Below are 13,136 nucleotides of genomic sequence, written 5' to 3'. Positions count from 1 at the left end.
CCTCAAATAGATCGTGAGAAAATTTCTGGTTTACTATTTTTTTTTGTTTTTGCGTATAAAAACCATTGTTCTAAGTAGATGATTCTTTTATGACCTCGTCATTCTTCAGTATTAAACCCCTTTAATTTAATATTTGAATATTCAACTACTCAAATGATTTTTATATACGATATCCAAAGACGAAAAACAGAGTCAAACGAAACAATTTTTGCTCATGATCTACATGAGATAATTGTAGAAAAATACCTAGTTATATTCTATAGAATCAAATGAAAATTTGGCGAGAAAAAAGTTCAAATCAAATGAAAACTGGTGCAAAATCATGTTTTTCCTTGGCGTGCGGGGTAAAATGGGGTGGTGAAAAATTGTCGTACTTGCTTTCAATTAAATATTCAGGGTAATTTAATAATGAATATTCATATTTGGATTGAAATTCTCATTCTCCTGTTCCTCTAAAATTTAGAATCCATTAAAATATCAGTAAATCTTGAATTTCCCTTTTCTCTCCCTAATTGAATTCAATGTGGCTCTTCTAGAAATTAATCTTAAGACCTCCATGAAATTTAAATTCTCGTTCTAATAGTGACTACCAAGAATTCATTTTCACCCAATTCATGATACCAAGTGGTTGATTTATTCAGAAAGATTTTCATACATTCTATTCGCGGCAGCATGAAACATTCAATTCTACTCATCTGGAAATGTAGCGGAGGAGTTACAGTATTAAGTACCTGAAACGAGAACTGGAGCTCTCCACCACCCTAGAGAAATCCTTGCGCGAGCTTGTGAAATTTCATCCAGTAAAAAGAGGTAGAAGCAGAGATAAAAAAGAAATTCACCCCGAAGCTTTTCCCCTGTGGTGTTTGCGAGTGGGCGCAGCCTCCTTCAGTCTTTGTAGAGGAATTATAATCGTTTTCAACCCCCTCTGTCTATTCTTGGTCAGCCATTAAATGGCCATTTCATTGTAGCCTCGCGCACTTTGAACTACCCTATTTGTAGTAATTTTCCCAATGCTTAATCATGACAGTCCCAATTTCCCCCCCCCCAACTTCATGCGTTTTAATTTTCATCATTATCAATATCAAATGTAAATTACGATTTCAACCGTACCAAACTGTTATAGTGCTATTCAGTGAAGCAGACCATTACCACAAGGACTTTACCAAACTGAATTTCACCAATGTATGGAGCTCATTGTAATGCTTTTGTTCATACCCCAGCATAATCTACTGTAATGGGTTATTATGGATAAATTACGGAGAAATTCATCTCTATACACTGATATAACTGAATTGTTAATGAATACCACTATATACCGCGATGAATTGAGATTATGAGTCCTCCACACAGGATCATTAATTATTTTCATAGGAGTAGCTCAATGGCGCTCTAATAAAGCCCGAGGATATTGCTTTGAGGCACGTTGATCCTGCGGGAATCAATATTTCACATGTGAACCTCGGCACTGGCCACTTTGTACAGGTACTTTCTCAGTCTCTCCCTCGCCCCTCATTCTCTCCTTTAATCTGTTCCACCAGTGGCCTTTTTTCAGTTAAAATCACATTGGATTTTTGGTTTCAGAGCGGGAAGGGGAGGGAGGCGGAGGGATAAATACACCGAGCAGTGGTAAACCCATGGCAACATTCCACGGGAGATTTATCCAATGGCGAAAAGCCACGGAAGTTGTAAATATCCAAACTACACGGATGTAGGCTGTGTAGACCCCAGTTGTGGAAATAGGAAATATACGAAAGAGTTACCTCACCATCGAACGCATGAGCTAACCACCGAAGTAAATGAGTTAGTCGACAGCAGTTGTGCACAGCATAAAGTGACCAAGTTTACCTCCACCCAACTGATACCGGTGAAAATACCCAAAACTGAGTGTAATAAAATACTGTAGTTAAGAGGGCCCGTCATTTAAAAGAGTTAATGAGATGAAATTTTATGGAATTGCTTTAGCAGATATAGAAAATGTCCCTCATTGTCGCCGCATGAAAAGGCTTTATATAAAGAGTTTAAATTCTACTCCAGTCACGTTTCCTTTCCAATTGCTCCTCAAATGCTGGATTTTCTCATTTATTCATGGTAGATACCCACTTTTTCCCTCTTCCATTTTTCTTTGCTCTCGTTTCACTCTGTCAAGAGCAAGAATTTGAGTTTCGTATCAGCTTAAATATTTGAGCTCCATCAAATTCATGCATTACCCAAAATCTTCTCATTGTCTTGGCTACGTGTCAGACTGTTCACCAGAATTTTAACACTACCGAGTGCGTATACATTGCACCTTGTATAACCTTCCTACCGTAATAACTTCCATTCGCAAGACGGTAAGTCAACTCCACTCACGGAGCTCGTGGAGTACCGTGAGTAAAGCACAAAGTACAAGTCGTGACAGTGCATGAAGCACCAACAGTGCTATTTGTAGGATTTTCTAGTAACACCTGCACAGTGTGTGTACATCCGGGAGTTCTGAAAGGCTACGGTTAATGTCGGTATTTTCTTTATTTCAGAGCTTCGCGCGATATCGTCGTAACTCTCAGCGCATCTCGTAAAATTGAGATGAGACGAGACGATATTGAATAAAGATGGAGGGTATCGACGAGAGCATGAATAAGTCTCGGCCGGAGAAAATGGTTGAAGAAACAAAATTGAAAATATTGAACTGTGAACTCTGTTTCAATTGGAGGTATGAAGAGTAAGAGGAGGAAAAAAACAAGGAAAAATAAACGGATGAAAATTTACTGCGCTCTTCCGAGGGAGATCATGTCATTGAATTCTCTCATTGTCAGTCGATCGGTCGTTCTTTCTTCTTTTTTCAATCCGCTGAAAATTCATACAGAGAAATGCATTCACCCGCGGTTTCCGGGTTTGAACATCTCATTCAATCACCGCGATGTGAATTCAATCGCTCGCGGTGCGCCGACATTAAAAACAATTGGAATAATTACATTCGTTGGAGAACGAGGGTGATGTCGATAATTCAATTCAATTTTGAAAAAAAAAAAACATTGAGAAATGCCCATGTAATGGGTTTGTAGAATTTTCCAATATCTGTGTGTGTCGTAAAATTTGTCAAAACGGTTCACAGTGAGAAGAAAAATGACTTTTCCAAGGGATCATTTTCTTGGGAGAATTTATTTTTTTAAAGAGCGTTTTCTCTAGGCCAGTCATTCCCAGGTGGTCCATGTCCATTTCAAAACTTTACAATTATGTTGAATTACGAGATGCTTATGCTATATATGACCTTGAATGAACACCCTTCAGTATTTTTCAATTGTTTCAAATTCTACGTAAGAATTGGAAATGTTCAAATTCCCATGTAAAATAATTTGGAATAATTCTATATGTTAATAATTATAATATTTGGAGATATTATGAGTTTATATTTTATGGACGAATGAGATCAAAGGTAACAATAAATAATGAAATCTCACTGTTTTCGAGACCGAAACCAGCATATATATTCTCCGAAAAAGATGTCGAGACGAGATTCCGCAAAATATCGTCTTCTCTCGTCTCGTGCAAAATTCCACCTTATTCTCTCGAAATAGAGTGCATCAAGGGGAAAAAAATACCCAAACAGCAGAGAAAACAATTTTTGATGGTTTGTTGATAGTACAGTATATATATGGAACAACGCTTGAGAGTAAGTACACACTGAGGAAGAGAAATCGCGAAAGAAAACAAGAAATTTTAACAGACACGAGAGAGGGGATGAGAGGTTTTCGTGGGGGAGAGGGAAGAAATACGACGCGGCAATTTACTCGGGGGGGCAAGCCATCCCCGAGAAACTTCAAGTCCCATGGTGGAGTTGAACGGAGATAGGTAGATAGCAAATAAGAATGTGAGTGAGACGGTGGTTGAGCGAAAGGAGGGGAGTTGAACTGAAGGGAAAATGCATTACGCAGTTTTAAACAGTACTCGAATTAATTTCAAATGTATTAACTCTCCAGCGCGTTCCGGTTTAATTACTTCTTACATTTCAGCGCCTTATTCCAGGACGATGATTTTCGCTCTAGTGACAATACGTAACCATCCCGAGAGAGCTCAACTCCCTCGTTGAATGTTCTATGGTCTTTTTTTCCCTCCTTGTTAAATATATAACCTTGACTTGATTACGGAGAAAACTAAATGGCCCTCATACATATAATACTGATTACTGTACAACTATTCTCAAGCTCATTTTCCTCGGTGGAAAATTGCTTGTTAATTCATTTCCAACACTAGGAAGACAAATGCCCAGACACTCTTGTAATCTTAGTTCATGTATCGTCAAAATTAATAAGCCCTGGGTGCCCCCTGTGATATCAAAACCGCTGACTTGATATCACCGAAAGCCCTCCCTGTACGGTTTCCTCATTTCACATATACTTGTAAATAATCCCCCTCACGACGCCTCTTCCCTTGACCCCTCCCTCCGCCGCCATCATATACTCGCGGTTACTATTACGATATTACCGCGATATTGAAGCATTCCACCACTTTTATCAACTTCATTTTATTTCATAAAAGTGTACTCAGTGATGCCGTAAAAGCTCATTATCTGATAAACTAAATTGAACATTTCTACTCTCTAACCATTATACAACAAGTATTCTTGAGAATTTTCAATGTGTAATTGGCCATTTGGCTTGCGAAAGATTATAAGAGATTATTCAACAGATAACTAAGGAGGGAAATTTTCTCAACTGAAAGTGTGTAATATAAATGCAACGAGTAAAGCAAAACAAGTGGAGAAAGGCATTTTTTAAATAAATGAGTACGGTAATTGTTGCTAATAAATTAACAATTTGCTTCCGAATGGATTTTATTTTCTTTTTTTCAATTATTATTTTACTATTCTCTTCTTTTTCTTCGTCAAAATTTTGCCTATTATTTTCTTTTGTCAAATATTTCTCCAGATTTTAACCCAGGGTGTCAGAACTTAGTCGAGACGATGAATCAGTACGGATTGAGATAGAGATTTTTTGGTATAAAAAGCTCATAATCGTATTGTGTGCTTTTCCAGAGCGTTCCGTAATTTTTATCTGAATCGCCTGTGAAAAATTAGATACCGTTACTTAAATTTTCTGGATGTAAAAGGCCGAGTAGGCTATACATGGCATTCTATAAATAAATACTTAAATTTTCCTAATCGATTCCGTAATCGATGAGTGAACTGTGAGTTCCGTAATTGTTACTGATTGTTATTTCTCTCCGTGTGCCTGCAAACAAACGATCGTGCCAAGTTGTGCAGAAAAATCCCTCGCGCAAGCGCTCAGGATTTTTTACCTGCAACACTTACCACCTTCATTTGTTTGCCACAAAGCTATCGGGAAATACCCGATAATTTTGAAGCTCTTGGGGTATTATTACTGAAAAATTTCATGATATTCGATTGGTTCCTCATAAGAGAATGTCGAGAAAAAAATGAAGGAAAAAGACCACAGCATAGATACCGACACTATCTAAAAATCTCATATTCGGTCTTCTTAGACCATATTCAGTCACCCTAACACAAAAAATTGGAAGCTTAAATTTGTGCGATTACAAAGCTTCCATCCGGAATCAATAAATTGAGCACAATCCAAGTCATTTTTTTCCGAAAATTATCCAGTCCACAGCACAATAACTAATTGGTAATTAGATTCCGTAAAATTTCCCCAGATATACCCCCTCTCACTCATTTAATATCCCATCGACTGATTTATTATCTCATGCGCGTAATGCTCAAGCCCAGATGACTTATTTACAGACTCACGGTGCACGCTTGTACTCATAAACTGGAGACACTCAATCTTCAAGCTCATCAGATGGCATTACCATGCCAGACTAATAAATAGCCAAAGTTGGGTATGTGTTAATACGGCCTTATACATATTACCGGGCTCGCTTGAAACAACTTCCACAAGCGACACGGATGGCGCGCATTGCCCTCCGTCTTTCCCCTTGAACTCCCCCAAGATAGATAGGTTTGAGGATATGCTGTTGAGACCGTCCCATACATAACGTTAAATCTCGAATCCAACATTGAAATCTCTTCCTCCACTGCATTTACCTCATCCTCACGAGAGTATATTCCTAAGTATAGAGCAATATAGGAAACTTTATTCCCGAATATTTTACGGTATGCTAAAAAGGAGCCCGGTACTCTGCGCAAAATGTTTTCTCGTGCAATCTCTGATATGCAAGCACATTCTCCCATCTCACTTGAGCTTTTTTTTTTCCCAATGCATTTTGAATGACGAAATTGAGGCGATGGCTTCGTGTACCACCATCAACACTCTCCCCCAAGCCTGAAATTCTTTTTATCTCCCGTTATTTTCTCTGAAAATGGCGACACTCTCTCTTGCGGCCTTATGAGGTCTCTTACCCATGGTATCGGGTCAAGAGCCCAGGTCTACTGTCGTTTCTGACTATGAAATACTGTAACTGCGGCGCAGCCACCCGCGCCTTGTGTCTTCCCGTTTCATGAGCTCCGGAGTACCGTACGGCGGGGCGGGGGGCGGGTGGAGTAAGAGGGGGGGAGGGGGTGAGTTGAGTTGAGTTTCATCCCGAGAGGTGGAATAAAAGGGGAACGATCGTATAATCTCAAGTCCCGTGCATGAAGGGAGCCTCTTGGTGTTTTCCGTGCCACAGCTAAGCGGCTCATGGCTCTACCCACCGTGTGTTGGAGACTTTTTCTTTATTATTTTACTTCGCTTTTTTACACTGAACACCACACTGTCTTGTTCACTGCGGTTCTTACGCTTGCTCAACTTCGTTTGCTCATCGATAATTTACCGGAATCGCTTGACACCTCGTTTCGAACTCGTTCTCGCTCAGCGAAAAAAATTCAGCGAAAAAAATTGATCAATCAGTTGGGAGTCACGACTTGACACGAGTAGGATTGAATTAGGTCGAGAATCTACTCATTTCAAGGAGTTTTCGTCGACTTGAATAGGATATCTCCAAAAAATTGTAAGACAAATGTCTGAATTTCGCACGCCTTTTGTAGACATTTTTCAGACACTAAAAAACGTCTGAATAATACGAAAATTTGTCTGAATTTCAGACGAACAGGTGCCTAAACATGTTAATTCATGTTTGAAATTCAGACAAATATATTCAGACGTTTTTTAGTGTTTGAAAAATGTCTACAACAGGTGTGGGAAATTGATAAATTTGTTTTTGCAGAGGGTGTGACAATATTGTCTGTCTAAGGAGAAATATCAACTTTGTATTTAGAATCTTGACTAGAAAAGTAGAAAATTGTTCCTGCACTGAGAAAAAAGATTTCTAAAAACTGAAACATATTTACTTGAGACAAGTAATTTTCTTTCAATCGCTTAATGCTCCCAGGCATCTCAACTCACGTAACCCGAGAACGATAATAATGATAATAATTACAACATTTCGCACATTTTGAGCCCAGAATGATCCTCATAAAAAACAATTCAAGATAGTTGTAAATGCAAGTTGCGGAAACAAAAACGTACATATCTCGGAAACTAAAATCGACAAAGTGGTCCGTTTTCATGTGGACGTCCACATATAATCTACATATTAAGAAATTTTTCTCTCAGCGTAGAGTTTCATGACATTACATTGACATGAAATTTCAAATTTCACGAAAAATTCAATAAAATTTCAAATTTCAAATTGTTCTTTCTGCGCCACAGAAATACGAGAATTTACTCAACTAAATGTAACAATGGAAGCATCATCCTTTCATCCAATGATTAGTTTATGATTAATGATTAGTGAGATAATAGTCCTTCACTCTATATGATTATGGAACTTGCGCGAAATTCTGGGACATTAGAGAAAAAAACAGTGAGCATGCACAGCTACAACGAAAAAAGCACTGGTGAAAATAAACAATGAGCCAGCAGGCATCAAGCCCATGCCTTACACAGCAATGGATGTGCCACAGGGTGAGTTGGAAAAGAAATGGCAAACAACAGGCTTAAACCCAGGAAACGAGCATCACATTTCGTCAGGTGTGCTTGCATTTTTATTTTGTTGGTTTTTCTTACGGCAAAGGGAAAAAGCACAAATAGTAATTTTATGGAAATACCCGGTGGCGTAGTGGTGCTGTGGCAATGGTGGTGCTTACTCTTTTCTGTGTTTTAGGTTTTTTTATACCATGTTTTGAATTTTTTGTCCCTTTATAACACGATGCAAATGAATTTCCATAATTCAATAGATTCTCTAATAATAGGAAGGGAGAGAATTTTGTCATGTTGAGGAAACAAGTAGAGACAGAACAGAGAGAATAAAATTCCACTGGAACACACGAATGATGGGTGGACATGGAGATGTGCGATGAGTTTGGTTGCAAAGGATAGAGATAAAAAGTGTTGGAAGATGATAAAAATTGTAACGACTAATCCTTACCACCACCATTGTTACTATTTCTCTCAGAGTTGTTTATCGCCTGGATGTCCATTTTTCTCAGCAGATCGGTTGTTACACTAGGCGTACTGGTTGCCGTTCCTGCACAACAAATACCACATACCACGTCCATCAGGTATCACTACCACTAAGCATGAAAGGAGGGGGTTCATTAAGCGATATAACATGTATGACTCATGAAAGGATTTAAGCACACCATCTTTTACGCGCCTGCTCAAATACTCCTGTCGCGCATTCCAAAATGCTCATCATGACAAGATTTAGAATTCTATTTCCGGCTGACAGTAACGACCTTCCTACTTAATAGAATTGTCTGAACGGTAATGTTAGAAAAAAAATGAAATTTCATGGACAGTTGACTACTAATTTTCAGGACAGTGGCACTGAATGCGATTTATGGGGAAAGAACATGAAATTTCAGGTTTCCTCGAAAAGTCAGTTCCAGAATTTTAAGCAGCATGAAATTTCGTACTTTCTTCGGTGATGAACCTGAGAATTCACTGAATGTTACGTCGCCAACCAGAGAAATAGCCAATCATATCCACATTTTCGGCATCAAATCAATGGTTCAATGAAATCTCGAAAATTGTTACCTTGAACGTTGAAATATTATAAGAATTGTGACATTTAAGTATTTCCGGGTTCACACTAAAAGGCGAATTGCAGCACATACTTCCTTCGTCCCACCAGAGGACTCTATCCAATACCTGAAATGCCCAAACAATGTGGCTCTCCTATCCAAGACAGCCCTAAAGGACGCGCTCAGTTCGTTCAAGGGTGAAAACCAGTCAGTACTCGTCTGACCCCCAAGCGAGAAACCCAAATCGTCGAGCGACATTAACACCAGTTCGTTAAAACTCATCTCCACCCAGTGAAATACTCAAGTGCTTTCCCATAAAATCATCGAATAATTTTGCAGTTATAAGAAAAAATGAATATCAATTTAACAATGTTTTGATCAATAATTCATTATGAAAGATTATTCACTATAGAGCAAGCGTAAGGCTCTTCTCATCTTTCCAAAACGATTTGATTGTATAAAATCTTGTCCACTTAAGTGAATTCATGTCAAATAAACGTTAACAATATGAACAATATCGGTGTGTGTCTGTGTATCAATTAATTTTCATCCCAACTGATCATCAATTTCATTTTTTTTCAATAGAAAAACTTCAGTGATTCAATATAAAGACATTTCTTTAATCTCAAAACTTAAGCTCATTCTACAAATGATTCATCTCACAAGAATTTAAATATCTACACTGAACGTTTCAGATTTCTGCTCTTCCATTCCCATAAAAATTTCCGGAAAACGATTCCCCATTGCGGATTACGTGAATTGTTCCGTAATTTTTGCTGAATATTTCTCTCCGTGCACTAAAAATACCTTTGGCATACATACGAAAAGGATCATGACAAAATTGAGGATGAAATTTCCAATTGACAATCCCAGTTACACTTGCCCGATCAATCAAATTACCTAAATGGTATCACTATCGACGGACGGTTTTATACGGATGTCCATCAATAACTGGGTTTCTACTAATGCAGAGCAATAAAGAGATCATCGATTTACCAGGTAGTCATTTGATAAAATTTCCCGGCAGTCGACACAGAAAATTCAAACGAAAATTTCGAGCTCTGTGGCCTGGTAATTTTACACTGCAAAAATCTGCCAACTTCGTTATATGGTACTTTTATACTGAAATTGATTGGTAAAATGAAATTTCTTTGATTATTTCTGGCTTTCGGATCCTGGTCGATTACCCCGCAGTATATTCGATGACCCAACTTGTACTAAAAATACCTCGGACATATATCAAAAAAGAATCATCGTAACAAGATTCAGGATGAAATTTATAATTGACAATCCCAGCTACACCTGTCTGGTTAATAAAATTTCCTAAATGGTATCGCCATGGATGGACGCTTTTATACGGCTGTCCATCTATAACTGGTTTGCAGAGCAATTAAGAGATCATAGAATTGTCAGTAAATGTAGCCATTTTATAGAATTTCCCACGAGTCGACATATAAAATTCCAGTGAAAATTTCGAGCACTGTGGTCTGCTAAATTTACACTGCAAAAATCTCTCAACGTCGTTATATTTAACTTTGTATCTTTATACTGAAAATTCTTCGATTATTTTTGCAATCCGGACCCTGGTCAATCACCTCGCAGTGTATTCGATGACATAACTTGAACCAAAGAAACCTCTGACATGCATCCCAAAATGATCATCGTGACAAGATTCAGAATTCCAGTTTGACAATCCGGGTTACGCCACCCCGTTATTTGACTTGGCTAAATGGAAATCTCCAGGAATGAAGGTTTTTATACGTCCATCCATCTATAACGGGATTTCTACTTATGCAGAAATAAATGGATCACTTAGTTACCAATTTAGCAATGTTACTGGATAAAAGATTCCGAGATTCAACACAGGCAATTCAGATAAAACATTTGGCAAAATAACTCTGACATTAAAAATGACATCCTTACATTCCCACATTCCTGAGTGATCCTCATGAAAAGATTCAGAATTACATTTTCAGTCGACAATACGAGTTAAAATCTCCCGGTTAATTAAATTTTTGGAATTTTATTCCCACGAATGGACGCTTTTATGCGAATACCCATCTTTAACTAAGTTTTCACTTATGAGAAGAATTGAAGAGATCGTTGAATTACCAATGTAGCATCAAGAGCGTAAATCTATTATTTATAAATCCCTTGCTTCCGGCGAACATTTCGAAGCTATTCTCACTATTCAAATGAATGAGATATGAGTTATAAATCGTATTTACCTGATGAAAATGTAATGAATCTCCAATTAGTATAATTGGCTTTTGGTATACTCAGGGTGCATTTAACAACTGTTTGACTCGGTAAATCCTCATCCTCTGCAATTAATATAGCTGTAATGTTGTATTTCCCATCATCCCGATGTACTGCATCGAGTTCCTCAGTTCGGTTGACAACAACATCACTGGAACAAGAAAATATCCGATAAACGTCATGTTTGTTATCACTCGATGGATTCGTTGGTACTGCATGCGAATGGAAAAGGACTGATGAAATAAAATAAACATTGGCGATAGATGTTGATATAACGGGAATGGAAGTAATTAATGTTTATTCTTCTCCGACGTCTCATCTTCAATGGAAATGGAGAATATGGTCAATATTTTTCTATTTATTTGTCTACGGTTATTCCCATGTTATTCTGCAATCCAGATCGAATACATTCGGAGAAGCGAAACAGTCGCTCTTGCAGAAGAAATAAAAATGATATCAGTGAATATGACGAATCTTACTTGACGGATATTTCCAGAGTCGGCTCAGGATACAGTCCCTCGGCGCTGCACGTCACTTCAACTCCTTCTCCACTCTCTCCCTCGTTTTTTTCATACTTCAAATCAAATGTTTCCTCCGCAGCTAAGAAAAACAAGGATAAGAGTGATATGAAAAGGAATAAACGAATGAATGGTAAAACGCAAAAGCTATAAAATGTTTCTATGAATTTATCGGTATCGTGTGCACTCAAAAACTTTTATTTCACTCCTATATATTTCACTTCCTCTCCCTCCATCTTTGTCCTCCCTCTCTTTTTACTTCACATCTTGGGTGATGCACGTTTTCTAAAGATTCATCGCGCTTTCACGAAACTTTTACGAGATTTGAAATCCGTCTTTCAATTCTTTCCACGAGAAAAATCCTGGATTCCGAGGTAAACATAGCCCCCATTGTGGTTTCAAGTCCTTAATCTCTAGAAAAAGTTGAGTATTTTTAACTTCCCAACCCGAAGGGAGGAAGGTATTGTAGTGAACCCGAAAATGAAATGTTGAACTTCAATTATTTGTCCACGTTTTATGACATCTACACTCTAAAAGGATCGGTCTTAAATTACGATCGAAAATGTCCGCAAATATGAGATCGGTAATCGGCCAGAATGTTGAATACTTACGTACGTGTTCGAAATAATTCACAACTTGTTTGACATTTCCGGTATGAACTCTCAATTTTGGAATAAAGGAAATGAAAAAACAGAGTATCAGAAATGTTCCTCTCGAAAATCCGAAAATCCTCAACTCGTGATTTTTTATTCAACCTTCACTTACAGTAGACAATCATCGGTGTTTCCCGGCTCGCGTCATCGAAATAAGTGAACACGTTGCACTTGTAATCCCCCGTATGATTGATATTGAGATTGTTGATTTTCATAGCTCGATACATGGTAGTTGGATCATCAGTGGCTTTGTATCCGACTTCGATGTGATTGTCCTGCTCATCGACTACCGGTGGAATTCCGTAAATCCATTGGTACAGAAGTGTAGTATCATTCACGAACCATTTGACAACCAGACCGTTTGTCGATGTGTTCTGCAAATCATAGACGCAGTCGAGAATCACAGAAGTATTGTCACCAGCCTCAACGACACGTGGCACTTTCAACTCCTGAATTACAATCTCCTGTGAACTCTCTGCGAAACAAAAATGGGAGAATAATTACACACAGGCGAAATAAATTGAGACATTTTTCACACGACGAAAAAATTTGGTATCTCCTTGTTTTAAATGTAAGAAGAAAGCTCGAAATCTGTTCTCTTATCACACTGGAGGATCTGCTGGTCATTGCCCAACGGTTCACGAGGTGTTGATTAAGTTGGTCGCATGCAAATTGTTCTTTCCCCATTCTCTCGCTCCCTACCACTCTCTTTTCTGCTAAATCCTTTGTCTCTCTTTAGACTCGCTC

General features: G+C 38.1%; 1 protein-coding gene across 2 annotated transcripts in view; it reads right to left on the bottom strand.

Annotated features, from left to right (window-relative positions):
* LOC107036707 overlaps positions 1-13,136 on the bottom strand; it is a 39,322-nt gene that overhangs the window by 8,536 nt on the left and 17,650 nt on the right. Inside the window, exons 2-5 of one of the 2 annotated variants that reach the window (XM_015254844.1) lie at positions 12,502-12,864; positions 11,698-11,818; positions 11,188-11,369; positions 8,362-8,460 (exon numbers count right to left, since the gene is read on the bottom strand). In XM_015254844.1, the coding sequence (XP_015110330.1) occupies positions 8,362-8,460; positions 11,188-11,369; positions 11,698-11,818; positions 12,502-12,864 (765 nt within the window). The remainder of the gene's footprint in view (positions 1-8,361; positions 8,461-11,187; positions 11,370-11,697; positions 11,819-12,501; positions 12,865-13,136) is intronic. The other variant, XM_015254852.1, reaches the window with a different exon arrangement.

Source organism: Diachasma alloeum, unplaced genomic scaffold, assembly GCF_001412515.2.
Source record: "Diachasma alloeum isolate Michigan unplaced genomic scaffold, Dall2.0 Dall_scaffold_00176, whole genome shotgun sequence".
NCBI lineage: Eukaryota > Metazoa > Arthropoda > Insecta > Hymenoptera > Braconidae > Diachasma > Diachasma alloeum.
Note: the sequence above shows the minus strand (reverse complement) of the source record. Positions and strands in the feature narration are given on the sequence as shown.